General features: G+C 38.3%; 2 protein-coding genes across 4 annotated transcripts in view; both read left to right on the top strand.

The window, feature by feature from the left end:
• Positions 1-151: 151 nt before the first annotated feature.
• HESX1 (HESX homeobox 1) lies at positions 152-6,389 on the top strand. Of its 3 annotated transcripts, none has more exons than XM_031058169.1 (6): positions 152-164; positions 1,935-2,036; positions 4,291-4,549; positions 4,658-4,863; positions 5,182-5,283; positions 6,197-6,389. In XM_031058169.1, the coding sequence occupies exons 3-6, from the start codon at positions 4,336-4,338 to the stop codon at positions 6,293-6,295; spliced, it is 621 nt and encodes a 206-aa protein (XP_030914029.1). In that variant the 5' UTR covers positions 152-164; positions 1,935-2,036; positions 4,291-4,335; the 3' UTR covers positions 6,296-6,389. The 3 variants fall into 3 exon arrangements, with proteins under 3 accessions (XP_030914029.1, XP_030914031.1, XP_030914030.1); XM_031058171.1 differs by lacking the exon at positions 152-164 and adding an exon at positions 963-1,094 and having other exon boundaries at positions 1,935-2,031; XM_031058170.1 differs by lacking the exon at positions 152-164 and adding an exon at positions 963-1,094.
• Positions 1,934-17,767, top strand: part of IL17RD (interleukin 17 receptor D) — a 58,799-nt gene continuing 42,965 nt past the window's right edge. Inside the window, exon 1 of the mRNA XM_014307639.2 lies at positions 1,934-2,036. The gene's annotated coding sequence lies outside the window, so the exon portion shown is untranslated. The remainder of the gene's footprint in view (positions 2,037-17,767) is intronic.

Genomic DNA, 17,767 nt, shown 5'->3' with positions numbered 1-17,767 from the left:
GCAGCCGGGGTCGTGTCCCCGTTCCCGTCCCCGTTCCCGCTGAGATGACTGCCCGGCAGTGCCGTCACGGCTGAGAAGCAAAGTGTCCTCCCAGCCCTGTCTGACTGTGCTCCGCGGGTTGCTGTCGTCTCCTCACAGACAATTATCTTGAGGGCCGTTCCACAGTAAGGGAGCGCTATCGGTTCCCTGCCGTTCTGGAGCATCTTTGGCACTCTTGCCATGCTTTTCTGGAGCATCTTTGGCACTCTCTTTCTGGAGCATCCCTTTTGCCAAGTCTCTTATCCCTGCCATGTGGATAGGCCCCAGGTGGAGGCCAGTCGGTTCTATGGTGCTTGCAGTGAGACGACAAGAGGCCTTAAGCTGAGACAGGAGAGATTCTGATTAGATATTAAAAATTAGTATCTCTGCTTTCTTGGACTGAATAATTGTGGTGCCATAGGTTGGTGGCAAATTTTAAATGCTTGAAACTACTGTGAGGGCTCACTGAAATCAAAACAGATCATTGGTTGGACTTGTGAACTGGTTTAGCTCTGAAATTACTTAGAATTGTAGAATCCGTAAGGTTGGAAAAGACCTCTGAGATCATTGACTCTAACCATTAATCCAGGAGCCCATGTTCACCACTAAACCGTGTGCCCAAGTGCCAGATCCTCACATCTGAACACTTCAGGGATGGTGATTGTCAGCGCCACCCTGCCCATGGAGAAACTTTTCCCAATATCCAATCTAAACATCTCCTGGCACAATTTGAGGCTCTTTCCTCTGGTCCTGTCACTCCTTACTCGGGAGAAGAGACTGGCCCCCCACCTGGCTACAACCTCCTTTCAGGTAGTCTGAGAGAGCAAGTCTTAGTAGACTTGATGACAGTTTTTAGCTGGGGAAGAAACAAAAACAAAAACCAATTCCCTTGTTGGTTTTGCCTTTTTGGGACCAGATGAACTTACTCCAAGACTAGATTAGAAAGTGTATGGAATCATTCAGCAGAGCAAATGATTAATGATTATGCAGTCTTGCTATGAGACCATTCTTTATGTTGTATCAGGTTATGATTTACCATTAAAAGCAGATAAAGGACAGGACTGGTGTGTTAAATGGTAAGCAGTTAAATTTTTTTGAGGTAGCTTTTGTTTTGTTGGTTTGGGTTTTTTGATGGGTGGTAGGTGTTTTTTTTTGTTTTTGTTCTTTTGCTGTTGTGTTGGTTTGTTTTTCCCTGTAGGGAGTGGTGAAGAAATTTCCAAGTTAATACTGTTCAGTCAATTAATTTGCCAGCTCAGCTGGTGACTCACTTGACTGAAGCAAGTCACAGCACCTCTCCCTTTTCCTGTCAATAGGGGTAATAATTCAGGGTTATCTTACAAGGTGTTGTAAAGACTAAGTCTTGTATCTCAGCCATGTGACAGGACATTAACATTGGTTCATGGCCAATAAATATATGTGATTTCTGGTTTTGAGACAGTTAACTTGTGACCAAGCTTTACAGCAGTTTTTACAGCAATAAGAAATTACTTTGTTTTGTACTGGAAGATCGTTTTCCCAGTGGAATTCAGGAAGGTGGTCATTTTAAATGGATTTGGTTTAGTTGTCTTTGTTTGTTTACAGCTCTAAGTGGCATCCAAAAGTTTTACTTGAGCTACAAATTTGACTGCAACAAATGTAATAGTAATGAATTGAAGAACCCCTCTGCACCCTCTAATTGTGGTTGTAGTGTTGACACTCTTTTCAGCACTGTAGACCTTTTTTGTTAGTGTGTGAGGGGTTTTTTTGTTGTTGTTTGGGCTTTTTGATTTGTGGGGTTGGGTTTTTGTTTGGTTTGGGGTTTTTTGGGGGTGGTTGTTGGTTTCTGTTTGTTATGTTTTGTTGTTGTTTTTTCTGCAAAATATCTGCTAATAAGCCTTAAAAATGTGGGGAACTAACGCTTGGCACTTTGTCAACAGAGAGAAGAGCAGTGAACACATCTTCAGAGGATTCCAGATGTGTGCCCTTGTGGAGAGAACATTTTGCCTCTGCTGGAGGGTGAAGGTAGCTGTGTGGGTAAGGTAGGCTTTATTTGCAGTGTTTCCCACTTTTTAATACACTGCTCCTCATACTTTTGCTGGTGGCAACCTTGGATTAACCTTGAATTTACCTGCATTCACTTAATCTCCTTGTGTCAAAATAGCTTTTACTTCAACCAAGAAATAGCTAACTGCTTTTGTTTTGTGAAAATTGCTGTTACCATTTTGAGGTATTCTTGCTTTAAAAAAACTTGGGAATTCTGAAGTTGGCTTTGAATATAATACTTGTTATTCATGTTAAAAACATATTTGAAAGAGAACTTTATGCAGCATGACTTCTGAGGTGGTGAGATACTGGGTAAAGAGGTTGTGGGAAAGGTGAATTTTTGGAGCATGGTAAGTAATGAAGAAAGATAATATTTACCATTTAGACCCTTTTAAAAGCTGGAAATGGTGCCCAAGCTCTAGTGAAAGGTGACCCAGCAGTGGATGAGAAGGGCAAAAGGCAGCAAGAGTAAGAACTGAGCCTTCAGACCAAAGCCCCCAAGAGCTCTCGGTGTGGTCTCCTCAGCTGGTGCAAACAGCCAGTGGAGGCTTCCCATCTCCTAAAGAGATGAACTCCACTGTCCCTGGGCAAAAAACAGTGGTGCAAAATCTGAAAGGGTGATTAGTTTCCTGCCTCATCAAGTATATGATGCTGTAAGAGGATTGGATTTGCATATCCAAGGAGCAGTGACTTTTCCTATTATTGGTTACTTAGGAGTCCCAACTTAATGTTTGCTGTGTTGCTCTAATTACCCCTACCAAGGCATTTAGTTAGAAGTCCATAGGTAATTTCAAATGGGTTGCAAGGTAGCAGTGCTCAATACTGATGGGCCAAAACAATGAAATACAGCTTTCAAGAGAAGGCTTAAGGTCCATAAACGGTGACTGGAGCTCATCTTGCAAGTGAACATTGCAGGTGGATGCATGCTGCTTCAAGACCCATTGATATGTGTGAGAAGTGTCCTTGGTAAGATGAATTCTAGAATTGTCACTCTTTTAATAGTTTGGTTTGACAACAATCTTACTGCACAAAACAAAGGCCAGACGGAGGGGTGATTTTTCCTCCTGAAATAAAAATATTGTGTTCGTGTTTGCCTTTTTTTTTTGGACAAATCTTGATTTTGTAGTGTCTCTACAGAAATTCCTCCTTTTCTTTGTCCGAACCAAAAGCTGGTTTTGAGCGCGTGATGTAAACTGCAGTGTGACTGACAGATGAGCTTGAATATAAAAATGTTATAGTGTGTATTTTATTATAATGGATGAAATCAGAATTCTGTCAGTCTTTATTACAAAGCCTTTATCTCCTTTCTTCCCATTACTCATAACTTTTTTGTGTGATTTTGAGTGTTAGCTCTGTAGGATTTAAATATACTTCTGTTTGCTATAAACCCACAAGGAGGGAGAGACATCTATGAGAAAAAATTTTACTAGAGCTACAAATTTGACTGCAACAAATGTAATTGTAATGACTTGAAGAATACCTCTGCATCTTTTAAACCTGTAAATTTGAGTGTACTGCTTCTATTATTTGAAATTTTGCTTTTATGTAGCGAAGAATTATCAGGAAATTTCACATCTGGTATGTTTCAAAAAGGCTGCAACAAAGTTATTTTAATAAGAAAAATGAATGCATGAATTATTTAAAATAGTTGGTGCAACTGTTCCTATTAACTAATCCAGGCACTTGGAAGGCAATTACACTGAGCTTTGACAACACTGCCAACCCACTGCACAGTGCCTTATGCCAAAAGCTATTGTTGTTTTATTGACCACGTTCACCATTACATATGCATATGAAAAAACAGAGGCATTTTCATCGGGATTACCCTAATAGCATTAAGAGATTATTTTTTAAATTTCCTTGGAAGGAAATTCACTTAAATGAGATTACTTATTACTTGACTGGTTTCCTATCATGCTTCTATGTTTAGGTAAGTGGAGTCCATTAGAGTATAACGTTTTTTAAAAAACTGATTTTATACATTAATGATTTCAAATAAAAGAGAAGTACTATATTTGTGCACAGCTTCTTTTGAGAAAGTGAAGTCGATGCTCTGGTTAGGAGAGATAACACTTTTTGTCCCCCTTGGTGGCCCCCCTAGTGTCACCATTAGTTGCTAATTACTTGCAAACAAATAAACAATTAACTCCTCGTGCCTCTTGGTGGGAGAGTTTTCATTGACATGCTAAAACTTTCTAATAAAAGATTTTAATTAATGACGTTACAAATCCAACCCCCTTGTCAACATAGCTATAAGTAGGCCTTGTGGAGAAATGCAAGCGCAGTGCCCCTGCTATGCTGGCTGAGGGCGAAGGCATGGCTGCTCCCTCGCTCTGTGCTGCCACCACGGCGGCCTCTCCGCAGCGCCACAAGGTGCCCGGCTTTGGAGACAGCAAAACCACACACTGCTCCTTCTCAATTGAGAGTATATTGGGACTGGAGCAGAAAAAAGATGGCATTCCAGCTGGGAAACCTCACAGACCCTGGATGGATGCATGCACCAGCTTGGGTAAGACAGTCTGTTTTGTAACCTCTTAAGCTTTTACCCTTTAAAAATACTGTCTTGGTTCTACTACAAACCAGTAAACTGAAGCTCTCCTTTTCTTGCTCTTTCTAGTTTTAGGTGATGACAGTAATCCCCATCTGCAAATCCCTGTTGTTTGCTCTGAAAATCCATTATTTCATGCTAGAAGTGGTCCAGTGCAAGAGGAAACCGTTTTGAAATGTGAAAAATATTTTTCAGTCACTGAAACGCTGTCTTTCAAACGAGAATTGAGCTGGTACCGGGGTAGAAGACCAAGAACTGCATTCACTAGAAACCAGGTAGGGCTTTTCTCAGCATTTAACAAATGGGTAACAATGTAGTTTAGTAAAATGTTGGAAGAAACCTCTAACAGCTGATAAGCTCAGTGTGATGTCCCTCTGCAGAGAGAAATGTAATCAGGAACTAGTGTAAATTAACAGGAGTGTTGCTAATTTCAGCAGATCTGTGTTTATACATGGAATTTGAATTGTGCAAACACTGATCAGAAGTCTCCTGTTGAACAAACGAAGCTGTTATTTTATTATTTTATTTATTTTATGTATTACTGCTATGAACATAGTGTTACCTATTCAACAAGTGTATTTTAACCTCCTCAGATTGAAGTCTTGGAAAATGTTTTTAAAATGAACTCCTACCCCGGCATTGATATTAGAGAAGAGCTAGCTCACAAATTAGATTTAGATGAAGACAGGATCCAGGTAATTAAAGACTTATTTGAACTTTTCTGTAATTCCAGCTCTATGTACTCTCTGCTTATGTACATAAGTGGTTTGACAGCATTAATGAGAATTTAATACTCTCAATTTAAACCAATGTATATACAAGAAACATGCCTTCAATGATTTGTGAAATGGAAACCATTGAATTCCTTCTGAAATCTAAAGCCTTCCATAGCACTGATGAGGAATTAATCACTGTAATATTTCCACAATATCTGCTCTGTTAATCTTTAGTTATTATCTGCAGAACTTGATAATTTCTTTAATAATTTTTTATGTTTTACTTGTCACCATATTTGAAAAATAAATTTGAAACAGGTATGGATATAATTTGTGAGACTGCCAGCAGAGCACAGATGTGTTAAACCAGTGTTTGAACCTATGTCTTTCTCTGGCCAAAAACAAAATCTGTTCAGGAATGTTAATTATTGATTTCCAGGCAATTCAATGTGATAAGAAGCATACTGTAAACATAAGAATTTGGGCTTTGCTTTATTGTTTATCAGGCTTTTGTTGCAAGTATTATATGGGGCTTGATGAGAAACTTGATGCTGCAAATAGTTAAGCAGCTGAAGAAATAGCACCATAAGACATGTGTGAATTCCAGATGTTCAGGGTCTTCCAAGATCTGATTCTATCATGGAATTTAATACCAGCTTTTATATTAATTAAGTGAAGCTGATCTCATTTTCCAGTTAACCTGGGGATATTATTTTCTTTGTCTGTGGTGTTAAAATTACAGGCATCTGCAGATTTTAAATTTATATTGAACTTGCAAACTGCTGTCATCACACAAAATATTGCCATACTGTGTGAATACTTTTAAGTTTCAAATATTATTCTGCTTCCACTGCTGTGTTTCTGAAAAGCATCCCTTCTCTTTCCATTTTAGATCTGGTTTCAGAACCGCCGTGCAAAGCTGAAAAGATCACACAGAGAATCTCAGTTTCTAATGGTGAAAAATAGTTTCACCTCCAGCCTGCTGGAGTAGAAGGAAGGATGGCTTGCTGTTACAGTACTGCTACAGAAAATGAAAAATTGTTCATAACCTGTATTAAGTAATGATATAGTAATTATGATTTAATGCCCAGATTTGAAAGTTTATTATAATTTTCATTCAAATAAACTGTAAATACTTAAAGTATTATTCTAATCTACTTTTTGTGGAAAAAGTGAACTTTTCCTATATATATATGAGTAAGTATTTTCAGAGATTTTGAGATATTTTTGCAGTTTAAAACAATGCAAACCCTGGGTTGCATGAGAATTTTACCTATTATGAATTACTGCAGATAACTTGATAAGCTTTATGGTTCTAGAAGAAGTCTGTTTCAAGTTTGAAATAAACTGTATGCAAAATAGATTTTGCTACAGGAAACAGTTTGTTGCATTGGAGTTTAAATAGCTTATCTATAAGAACATGATAGTTTGCATAAATAAGATAATTTTTAGAGAAAGGTGTCTCCAATGGAAGGACTAATATTCAACTGACTTCAGTTTTAACCATTGCTCAGTTAAAAGAAGCTGACAATTATAATCTTTTAATGTAATTTTAATTAATTTAGGTTATTTGCCTATTTAATTCTCTAACTTGGTTTTCTCCTCTCTTGTCAGTATAACTGTTACAGTTATGGACATTGCCCTATTATCTTTTAATGACAGAATGTAGCATTTCATGGGACCAGATCAGTGGGGCCAGGCCAGATATCCAGATCATTGCCATTAATTTTAGGGTGTTGAATTCGTTTTTATCAAACAGTACATGAAAGTTAATTATCCTTATATTTGATACTGAACCTGAAGTAAGGAGAGCCATATACCAAAAAAAAAACCCCTCAACTCTTTCTTCATGTGCATAATGTGAGGAAACATTGTAAGTACAGGTTGATGCTGCTCTTTGTTCAGCAGAGCTCTAATCACTTGCCTCATGTGCTGGTGACCTTCAGTGAGACTCCAGCCTGTGTTTCTTGCTCGACATAAATTCTACATTATCTCATGAACAAAGAATTGCTCTTCCTTTCTTCATGCTTGTATCCATAGCTGTTGTCCAATAGGATGAAAGGTAAGTTGATAAAATAGGATGATAGAAAAATCATTTTATGTAGTCTCATACTAGGAAAAGCTAAAGGGAGGGATGATCTGACAGTCCTTACTTAGTATTTTGAATTATAGTTTGAGCTACAAGAGATTAAATAAAAACATTTCTATATTTTCTGAAACATATCACTGGAAAACTGCATTACTTTAGAACTGGGTGACAGCTATTGGCCCTTCCATGTTTTTGTGTTCATTGGCTCATTGCCTTTTATGCAGAATCCTAAAAATCTTGAATTGTTTGGCTTGCTTCTGGAAATCTTATTTTAATATGGAAATAACAAACTTTTATCTGATATTGAAGCATTATTTTTTGTGCTTTATTGGATTTGGGAAATAACATTCCTAACTGAATTCTGTTGTATCCTGCATTCCAAAATACTTAAGAGAAACACAAGTAAAGCAATTTAAATTGAGCTAGATCCATTAGGAATAGTTTTTAGAGAAATTGAAATCTCAGTTCAGATACCTGCCTGATCTGGTAAAGGCAAAGACAATATTGGGAATGCGTTCTTTTATTTTGTTTTTCTTCACACCTTTCACACCTCAAAACGTATATTGCCCATAGCTTAACCTTATTGCAGGTAATCTGAAACTATTGTCTACTTTGCTTCTGGAAACAAAGTTTCCAGCAGCAACAGATTAGACTAATCTGTACAGACTGATTGCTTAAGAACCTTACTCTATTATCTGGCAAATACCTAAATACACCTAAAGTCTGCTATAATGGAACTTGTCTCAAGTGACGGAAGTCTGACAAAGCAATTTAAGAGAAGCTGTAGAGTAGTAGCAGAATAATAATAGCACCGGCCCTGGTATCCTGCTCTCCATTAGCAAATGCTACCAGCAGGATCTTTAGTGTGAGGTGCTAGGAGTGTCCCACACAGTGCTGGGGGGAAAAGAATTTAAAAGCAGAGTTGAATTATTTGCTTCATTTGGCTTAGCGTGTTCTTCCCAGAGTAAAGGAGTCAGCAAGTCAAAAAAGAGCCTCTCACTTTACATTTATACCTGTTTTGGCCAGCGTGGGTTTAAACTGTGCCCACCACTTTCTCAAATACAGCTGGATTTTTTTCCACCTTGAAAAGTGTTAGTCTGGACTTCACAGGGTGTTTGTCTTGTCCTGGCAATATGCAGGGCTCCCTTGGCAATGTATGTGACAGTTGTGTTTGCTGTGCAGGAACAGCAGTGGGGGAGGCCACCCTGCATGCTGGAATCCAGCCCTGCTCTTTCATTCCTTAGATTGATTTAGTTTCCATATGATCTTTGTCCCTTTATTTTAAAGGACTTACATTATTGGATGGGAAATATAAGGTATTTTATTTTTAAAAATATTTTGGCGCTATAGTGATTGACCTGAATTATTATTTCATGTCCTGTTATTTGGTTAATGCATTCATCTTGAATCAAAATCACATTCTGTTATTTTATATGAGCAATTTATAATATCTTATGTATGTATTTGATAATGAAAGAATAAAAAGACAAAGTATAATAATCATTATATGAGGGGGAGCTGGGGCTGTCCAACCTCTTGGGGGGCATAAGAATCCCACCTGATTGCTTCAAAAAGGGAGCTCTTGTGGTCACAGTGGGCAAACAAGGCTGTTGGTGAGGGAGTTCTAGATTCCTTTGTGGGGGAATAGTGCCTGGATTTGTGTGACATGAGGGGAAAGGGCTACAGAAAATATGGAAACCAGTCTGTCTATTTTGGGCACCCAAAGTTGATACTGGTGGCCAGCAGCATTTTCAGGAGAATCCCAGGAAGAGTGAAGTGTTGCCTTGCGTGGCCCAGTGTTACCACTGAAGTTTTGCTTTCTTAGATTAATTAGAAAATGAAAAATTAATCATATACTTGTTGAATTTAGAAACAGCAATAAATTGGATTTCTTTTAATACCTGTTTTTTTGCAGGACACTGTTTATTAAGCAAGGAGGTAAGAACATGATCAAAAATGCTTGGGGATATGGGCTTTGGTGTAGCTGGGTGTGATTGCCAGTGACTTTCATTCCCCTGGGTAAGTTTTATATTTGATCACAGGGATGTGCTATGGGGCTGGTATTAGAGTGACAGAATAAGCACTGCATTGCTCGTGCCTTAAAATCTAAAAGGAAAAAGAGAAAAAAAATGCAGTAAAGTGATAGGTTTTGCAAGTGTGTTTTGATCCATGTTGTGAATCAGTGGCTGTGAAGTTCAGCATCTTGAGCAAACAGAGTATGTTGTGGAATCACACAGGTGCAGGTTGTGCTTTTGATATTAAATTTCAAGCAGGCTTGGGATGTTGTAAGGATGTATATGTGTGACCAGTAAAATTGATACAACACCTAGACTGAAAGAGAGGTAAATATTCCTTCTTTCCGCATTTATGTTCCAAGATTTTTTTCTCCTAGCTCCTAAAGCAGGTTTTCCTCTGCCACTAGGATGGCTTGAAGGACAGAAGTAGGCAGGTGTTATAAGATAGTCCTCTTCATTAAAAATTATCTATGTCATTAGTCTTGTTATTAATCACTATGAAATTTTGAGACTTTGCAATATTTAAATTGCGTATGTTTCAAACTCATTATCTCATTGTGACCTTTAAAAAAAATCCATAACCTTGCATCAACTCAATTATTGCACCTTCTTTTTCTCTGATCCTTTCTTGCTCTCTTAGAACTGAATTTTTATTTTACCAGTCCATGACATTTTACTACTTCTAAGGTTTTAAGTGCCTGACCACAATTTCTAGATGCTGGGGCATTCTCTTGTCTATATAACTGAATTATGTTTTATAAAATGAAAATGAAAAAAAAATCTTTTATTGATAAATTTCCTACTTTTAATGATTAGAGTTTTGTATGGATCATAGTAATACTCCAAAATATCTTGGGATTCAGTTTCTATGAATGATGCCATATTAAGGAAATTAAGAAGATAGCAGATAAAGTATTCTGCACTAAAAATCGCTGGCTGTTTCTTTGGCTTTTCCATATAAATTCAGGCTTTAAAGTCATACATTTTGAAACGGTTTTGGTCTGTGTTTGAACTGCCTAGAGAAGTGCTGGGCTGCTTCTGTCCTCTAGAGGCCGGATTTAGCAATGACAGCCCCACTGCTGTGGGATTTAATCCGCACTCTGCAGCGGGGCCGGGGCGCGGGATGCCCGCAGGGGATTGACTGATCCTTCCAATTACACAACATTTGTGACCGAATTGATGTTCTGCACACGTACAAGGCCTGATTTTTTAAAGCTCACAGTATTGTGCACAGTATTGTGCACAATATTGTGCACAGTATTGAACAGAACTTAGTGATGAGTGGATGCTTAATGTTTTTGATACTCTGAACACCCAGCCTTTTACCTCTAAATGAATTTAGGCTGCTGTTGGGACTCTGTGTCTGTAAGACTGCCCGGCTTTGTCAGTTTATTTAGGAGAATATTTTCACATTCCAAAAGGGAATTGTCAGGAAGGGTTTCTTCACAGAAAGGGTTGTTAAACACTGGGACAGGCTGCCTAGGGAGATGCTGGATTTGCCGTCCCTGGACATGCTCAAGAGACCATTGGATGTGGCATTGAGTGCAGTGGTCTGCTTCAGAGTGTGATGGTTGGTCAGAGGTTGGACTCGGTCTTAGAGGTCTTTTCTAAGCTAAATGATTCTGTGAAAGCTTTTGACAAAGTATCCTGCAGTTCTAGAATAACTCCACTCATTATTGTGTAAAACTTAGAATGACTTCTGCTACAATATCTACTAATATAATTCTTCTGTGATAATAAATACAGTGTTGTCAATGCAAATATTTGCCAGGCAAAAAACTTATTGCCACCAGATTTTCAGTTTTCATTGTTTCATCACATTGGAAGGATAAGAAATTACTGTGTGCTGTTTAAATACTGTGAACTTTTTAACCATTCTAATTGCTTTTCAAAGAATTCAGTCAGAGCAAAATATTAGAAAATATGATATTACCCATCTGTCATGATTCAAATATTTGTAGGATTCTCTAACTTCAGAGTAGCATTCCATTGTGTGCTATGGGATGTGTCTATCTGACAATATTCCTGTAGTTTGCTCTAATTCATTTTGGCAGAGAAAGGAAGTCAGAGGGAAGCATTCTCAGGAGGCATCAGCACTGCCCTTAGAATGCTGAGACTTCTGTAAAATTTAAGTTGGTTACATGGAAAATCTTTTCTTGGGGGTGTTTTTGTTTAAATAAAAAAACCTGATCCAGTTTTTTCCTTCTTTCCTCTGTAAACATACAATCCTGGGCAGTTAGTTTTATCACAATTTATGGTTTAGGAGGACTGGTGTTTTAAGTGGTTGCTACTGTTGTAATCTAATTAGAAAGAAATAATATTAATCTATTGTAGTTTACCATGTTAACAGGATTTAACTTTCCATGGAGTCTTAACAAATCTTGTTCACTGCATTTCAGTCTGTTATTATCTGCATATTTATCTTACTCTTTCCAAAAATAAGCAGCTAACTCAATCCTGATATCCAACTGCTTCAGATTTGTGTTTTAAAATAATATGCCAGACTGTAGAGAGAAAGAACCATGAGTTTGTTTGTTGGAGAGGTAGAGCTGCCAGCAACAATTGTCATTCCTAATAGGGCCCTTCCTCTGTTTTCTTCAGCCCAGTCATGTAGAACTGCTGTGCATTCTTTCGTAAATCTGTTATAAAGTGTTCTAAAATTACACTGGAATATTTTGGGGAATATTTATCATATAAACAAAAAAAAAAAAAAAAGGAAATTTCCATATGCCTCCAGCCTTGGTATTTTCTTTTGTTTGTGTATTTCCCCTTGTGGGAATAGAATGATGTGCTATTGACAAAGGGCTTTCCAGTCTTCTTCCACACTGGTTGCACAATAGTCAAACTTTTCTTAATTCTTCCAGTCATGTTTCTATTGTTCTGCAGTGGTATCTGTTACAAGTGTCTCTATGCATTTTAATTGCAAAAATTTCAGAACATTTTCTTTAGCCTTAATTACCCTTAGCTTTTGGCCTCAAATAGCAAATGATGTCATCCCAAAGTGCTTGAGCAAATAGCTCTCTCTCAGTTAAATGGGAAAGGGTTTAAGGCAGGTTATGCTCAGTGAGGGGTCCCTTAGTGTGCTAGGATTAATTTTGCAGACATTGCCACAGGATGCTGTTGAATTGCACAATGGACTATTAAATCAGGTTAGGGTTGTTCTCCCACCCCACCTCCCTCCCCCGTATTTCCCTGCAGAAGGAAAATGACAGGCTGTCTGCATGGGAAGCATTGTGCTGCAGTAAGAAAAGGTTGAGGGTAGAATTAAAACTGGAAACTTTTGTAAAGGTGTTACTTCATTATAATTTCTGGCATTTATTCAAACTGCATTATGAGGATCTTGGTTTGCATTTTTAATAGCTGTTTGAGATAAAATTTCTAAATTGCAGAAATATATTATTTTAAAATTGAACATTACAAATTATTCACTTGTTAAATAATAAAACATAGATAACTTTGGGGATACAGTGTTGGTTCAGAATAATTTCAGTTCAACGGAATTTTTATTGAAAAATGACTCATCCATACAATTTTTAATTTTCTTTGCATCATAAATCTACTCTTCTTTAAAAGTGCAGTTTCATATTACCCCTAATCCAGTGTAACAGAAGACTGCTGCTGAAAGATGCAGTCCTGCCCTGCTCCCTCAGAAACAACATGTGGCCACAGGGTGAGTCACTTTGGTGTGCTTTTGGAGCAGGGGGGAAGTGTGCTTGGTGGCACATCACTAAGTTGAATAATCTTAGAGAACTTCCTTTGTTATGTTCATGTGAATAAACAGATACAAAACTAAACAGAAATACAGAAAATAGACATTTGACTGCAAACATTTTCTGACAGTAGAAGAAGGAGGGGTCTATATGATACAGGGAACTGTGAGGTCTGGGGAGGGGTAACATTATATGAAGATTTGCATCCATGGATCACTGACAAATTGTTAATTTGATGGTGATCAGAAGTAATTTTCATATAATAGCTGTTTGGTTTAGTTCAGTCATTTCCTTTTCACCATAACATACTCCTACATCTGATGCTGACTTGAGCCTCTAGGAATATAGGACTTAAACTTCTCCGGTCATTAAGTGCAATTTCCTGTAGAAGGGATTAAGTCATCCAGAAAGGTCACAAGACCATTCCCTCCCTTCTCTCAGAACTCTACAAGCCTCAAAACATCCCCAAATATCTGGAGATGGACTTGAGATTTTGAGTAAAATCTCAAACATGACACTGTGACCAAAAAAAAGTGAGCAGGAGAGAAACTCTGTGGGATTCTGGAGATGTGGCTTGGGCAGCAGGGAGGACTGGATGCTCCATTTCAGGACCTGTTGCAAAGCATCTGGATATAGAAATGGCTGGCAGTGTCAAAGTAGAATTCATGCATCCAATTCCACTTTCCCATCTGGACACAGCATCAGCTCTTCCAGAAGTGCCAATAAAGACATGGCTCCAGCAGGAGGCAGCTGGCTGCCAGGACAGCCTGCTGGGTGCTCTTTGCCACTCCTGAGAGAGCAGCACCACTGGAGTGGAATTGTTCTGGAGGCTCTCACCCACTGGTACTGCCTGGATGACCTTAGCAAGTGGAGTATGTCTCTACAGAAAGCAGCAAATTAAAACCAAAGAAAGCTACACACGGGTCTTTTCCTGTCTTACTGAGGTACAGAGTCTTTCCTAACTCCAAATCTAATTATTGGTTTAGCCCTGAGTATGTGTGCAAGACATAAAAGCAAGCATCTTTATGACTTGGTGCTTTAGATTCCCCATCTATAAAGTGACACTGGTAATACAGATTTTTCTTTGAGAACTCTGTGTTTCATGAATTTTTGTCACATTTCTCAAAGCATAATGATTTAACAGTTGCCTTGAACAAGATGGGTATTCATAACAATTTATAGATTTGATTCAAATTTCAATTCAATTTTATGGTTTGTGGTTGTTTTCTTATCAGTTGATAACCTTTCACTTGAGCCTGGCCAGATCATTTGAAACTATGGCATGCTATAATTCAGAAGATTCCATGGAAACAGAATTTTTGTGACCCCTGACACAGGTAGAAATTTTCATGCCCTTGCTGGGAGTGTGCACATCCATTTCACACTTCTTAGTTTTGTTCCTAAGGTTTGATCATGGAGGATGGTTCTTCCTCTATTTTATGCTCAGTGCTCATCCCATAGATAAACCATCCCCATGGAAGTGGGACAATTTCATGTAAATGGGTACTTTCTAAAGATCTGATTTTCTATCTTCAGAGATCTGCTGGATGAAGTTCCAGAAGACCCTCACATTGAGGGATTTCTGTTTTGGGATCTCTTTTAGCACACTGTCTGCTTGGTTCACTGCATCTGATGTTTCTTTCCTAACAGTGGGCAGTGTGTCTGTAACAGGAGTTATTGACTTACTGCCATATTGTGATATTGCAATAGCCATGATTGTCTAACTTAGCTGAATACTCTGCAAGCCTGATGCATCCTTTCTGCCCCAAAGGGAGCTGTTTGAATGGTTTCTTTTGCAGTTAAGGTCAATCTCTCTTGGGAGAGAATTCAGTGATAGAAATCTGAACTGTGGATGGAGCATAAGTCCAAGAATGAATTTTCTCTGAGCAATAGAAAGATTTTGTAGGGAGTTTTTAACCATATTACTGAAAATTTTTGGTCCATGAGTTTTCATGTTTCTATAGGAATTGCTGAGTTCTCACTGTCTCCTCCATCTGGGAACAGCTGCTCAGAAAGGAGAAGGAAAAAAAAAACCAGATTTTTAGCTTTAAGCAAGATGGGAGACTGGCAACCAAAACCAGCTGTAGAATGCAGGATATTGATACCCATGACTTTTGGGTATTATGCATTCTATACTACTCAGAAACAAGAGACTGTTGTAAAAAGGACAAAGGAACCTACAGACAAGCAGAGTCCCCACAGCCACTTTTGCCCTTCCATGAGCTCACAGCAGTTTGGAGACTCCAGTTAGAAACATTAACTGCAGTCATTTGATTCCTGCCTCTCCACTACTGTTTTTCACCAAAGAATTCAGTGGAAATTATTTTAAATGGATCTGAAGCAATGCAATACTTCTGTGTTCAGCCAGTGCACTCACAGGATAAGTTGGACATGGTGGCAGCATGGAGGAATTGTTTTTCAGATGTGTCATTTTTTATTAGCTTAGGCTGAACTGTTGGGAAGGAAGTATCAGTGCTGGTTTGTCAGACGGCATCTTTGCTTTGTGCTGCTAGATTTGAGCTCTCAGTAAATATGACCAACCATTTTGCTGCTTTCTGGATACTGCCAGTGTAACCAGTGGCACCTGTGAGTTCTTCAGTTGTTCTGCTTGCAAGGCATTGGCACTATTTGTTGTGTGTCTGTTTTTGTTAAAAACATCATAGGCTAATGCATCAATAGCTCAGATAATGCTAATTTTGTCTTCACTTAAAAATTACAGCTTCTCCAGCAGTCTAGATCTCAGTTAACAGAAAAAGCTAAACAGTTTCCCCCATGGTTTAGAAGATTTAGTTGCAGATCAATGGCATTATGGTTAACAGGGAATTCTTGCTTGTCATAGGTGGCTATGGAAAACAGAGGTATTTACTGACCTGTAAATGAACTGTACATATGTCTTCCTTTCTTTAGCCATGATGCTGTGGTATTTTATGTGTTTGTAATTCATTCAAACATAAAAGGACTAGTTATTTACAGTTTTTACGCAGCCTGACTTGATTAAAAATAAAAATGCTCATATGCTCATATAGTTTTAAAGCCTGTTAGATGACTTCTGAGTAATGCAAGGAAAAGGTAAAGCAGGAATACCCAGACAGAAGTTTGTGGTGTACAGTGAGAAAATGTGCTAAACTTCCATTCCGGCCTGGATGTACTTGACCACCAAAAACATCTTATTATAAAGTCAGTGGAATTCCACCTAGAGACTTAATATTGCCTTTTTCAGAATTCCAGCCTGCAGGGGAAATGGAGATCAAAAAGAACCTTTTTTATCCCAGAGCAGCAAAGAACAATGGCCTAATCTCTAATTTTTTCTCAAAAAAATGTTTAATGTAAAAAAAGTAATTTCTGTTCATGTCACAATGGACGGCAATAGCCATCCTAAAGTCACAAACCTGTTTTCAAAGGTAACTCTGAGTGCTAGGGCTGTGATCCATCAACTTAAACAAACAGTTTAAGAAAGCTTTATCATATTATTTTCACCACTAGTCACAAAGGATGGAAAACCTATGATAGGTGCAAAACCAATAGTAGTTAAAAATTACCAGCTGGTCATGTTTCCTTTCAACTGATTGCCTTAGTGGTGGTTTTACATACTATTTTAATCCAAACTATAATTAATGTCTTTTATAAAATACTGATGGGTTTGTCTGTTCCATTAGGATGACATTTTTGTCCAAGATCAATCATAGCAAACAGAATGTACTAAAATCAAGGTTTTCAAAATAACTGGAGTTAAGTGATATGTGAAAGTGGTGCATGACAGGGCCCTGGGCTGTCTCTGAAACTGAAGTTAGGGCTACCTTGAGCAGAGGGTTAGGCCTAGTGACCCGTGAGGTCTTTTCCAAGCTGAATCATCCTGTGTCTTGGAGGAGCCTTCTTGGGCTGCTCTGTCTCTTACATAACTTTGAGGAAAAGGGGAGGAAATTGATATAATTTGCTGATATATTAGACCACCTTGCATTTGTTATTTATCAGAAATGTGATTTATTTTATTTTAAAGAAAAGTGTTTTCATCAAAAAATTTAATGTCAGAGTTAACTCCAGTTGAAAAAGTTGAAATATTTATTGCCACGTATGACTTCCTTTGCATTTTCAGCAATTGAAAATTTTATGATAGTATATTCTTCCAGCTTGTCTTCCTTAATTAAAGAGTAATTAAAGAGTAGCTGTGGGAGCTGGTGTTTAGCCTGGAGGGGGCTCTAGAGGTGACCTTATCACCCTCTACAGCTACCTGAAAGGAGGTTGTAGCCTGTGGGGTCTCTTCTTCTCCCAGGCAGTAACAGGACAAGAAGACACAGCCTTAAACTGTGCCAGGGGAGGGTGAGGTTGGATATTGGGAGGAATTTCTTCACAGTAAGGGTGCTTTGACTACGGAATGAACTGCTCAGGGAGATGGAAGAGTCACTGTCCTGTGAAAGTGTTTAAGGAAAGATTGGACATGGCACTTGATGATCTCAGAGGTGTTTTCCAACCTAATTGATTCTGTGATTCTGTAATGCATGGAATTATGTCAAAGATCTATGACTGGTCTTCCTTGGTACCTCTGTTCATTGCAATGTAGTGAGTGGATCAGGAATATGGTACCGCCGCACGGAACGAAGATGGGATCGGCCCGGTACTGGCTTGATCCCCTGATTTGCAGGAAGGCAGGA

Source organism: Geospiza fortis, unplaced genomic scaffold (genome assembly GCF_000277835.1).
Source record: "Geospiza fortis unplaced genomic scaffold, GeoFor_1.0 scaffold78, whole genome shotgun sequence".
In the NCBI taxonomy this organism is placed as follows: Eukaryota; Metazoa; Chordata; class Aves; order Passeriformes; family Thraupidae; genus Geospiza; species Geospiza fortis.
This window is presented reverse-complemented; position numbering and strand designations above follow the sequence as displayed.

Bases quoted from the DNA above. Each gene is read 5' to 3' on its own strand.
- HESX1 (XM_031058169.1), top strand. From the start codon at position 4,336: ATGCTGGCTGAGGGCGAAGGCATGGCTGCTCCCTCGCTCTGTGCTGCC. The intron at 4,550-4,657 runs GTAAGACAGTCT...TGCTCTTTCTAG, and splicing joins GGATGCATGCACCAGCTTGG to TTTTAGGTGATGACAGTAAT. The intron at 4,864-5,181 runs GTAGGGCTTTTC...TAACCTCCTCAG, and splicing joins CTGCATTCACTAGAAACCAG to ATTGAAGTCTTGGAAAATGT.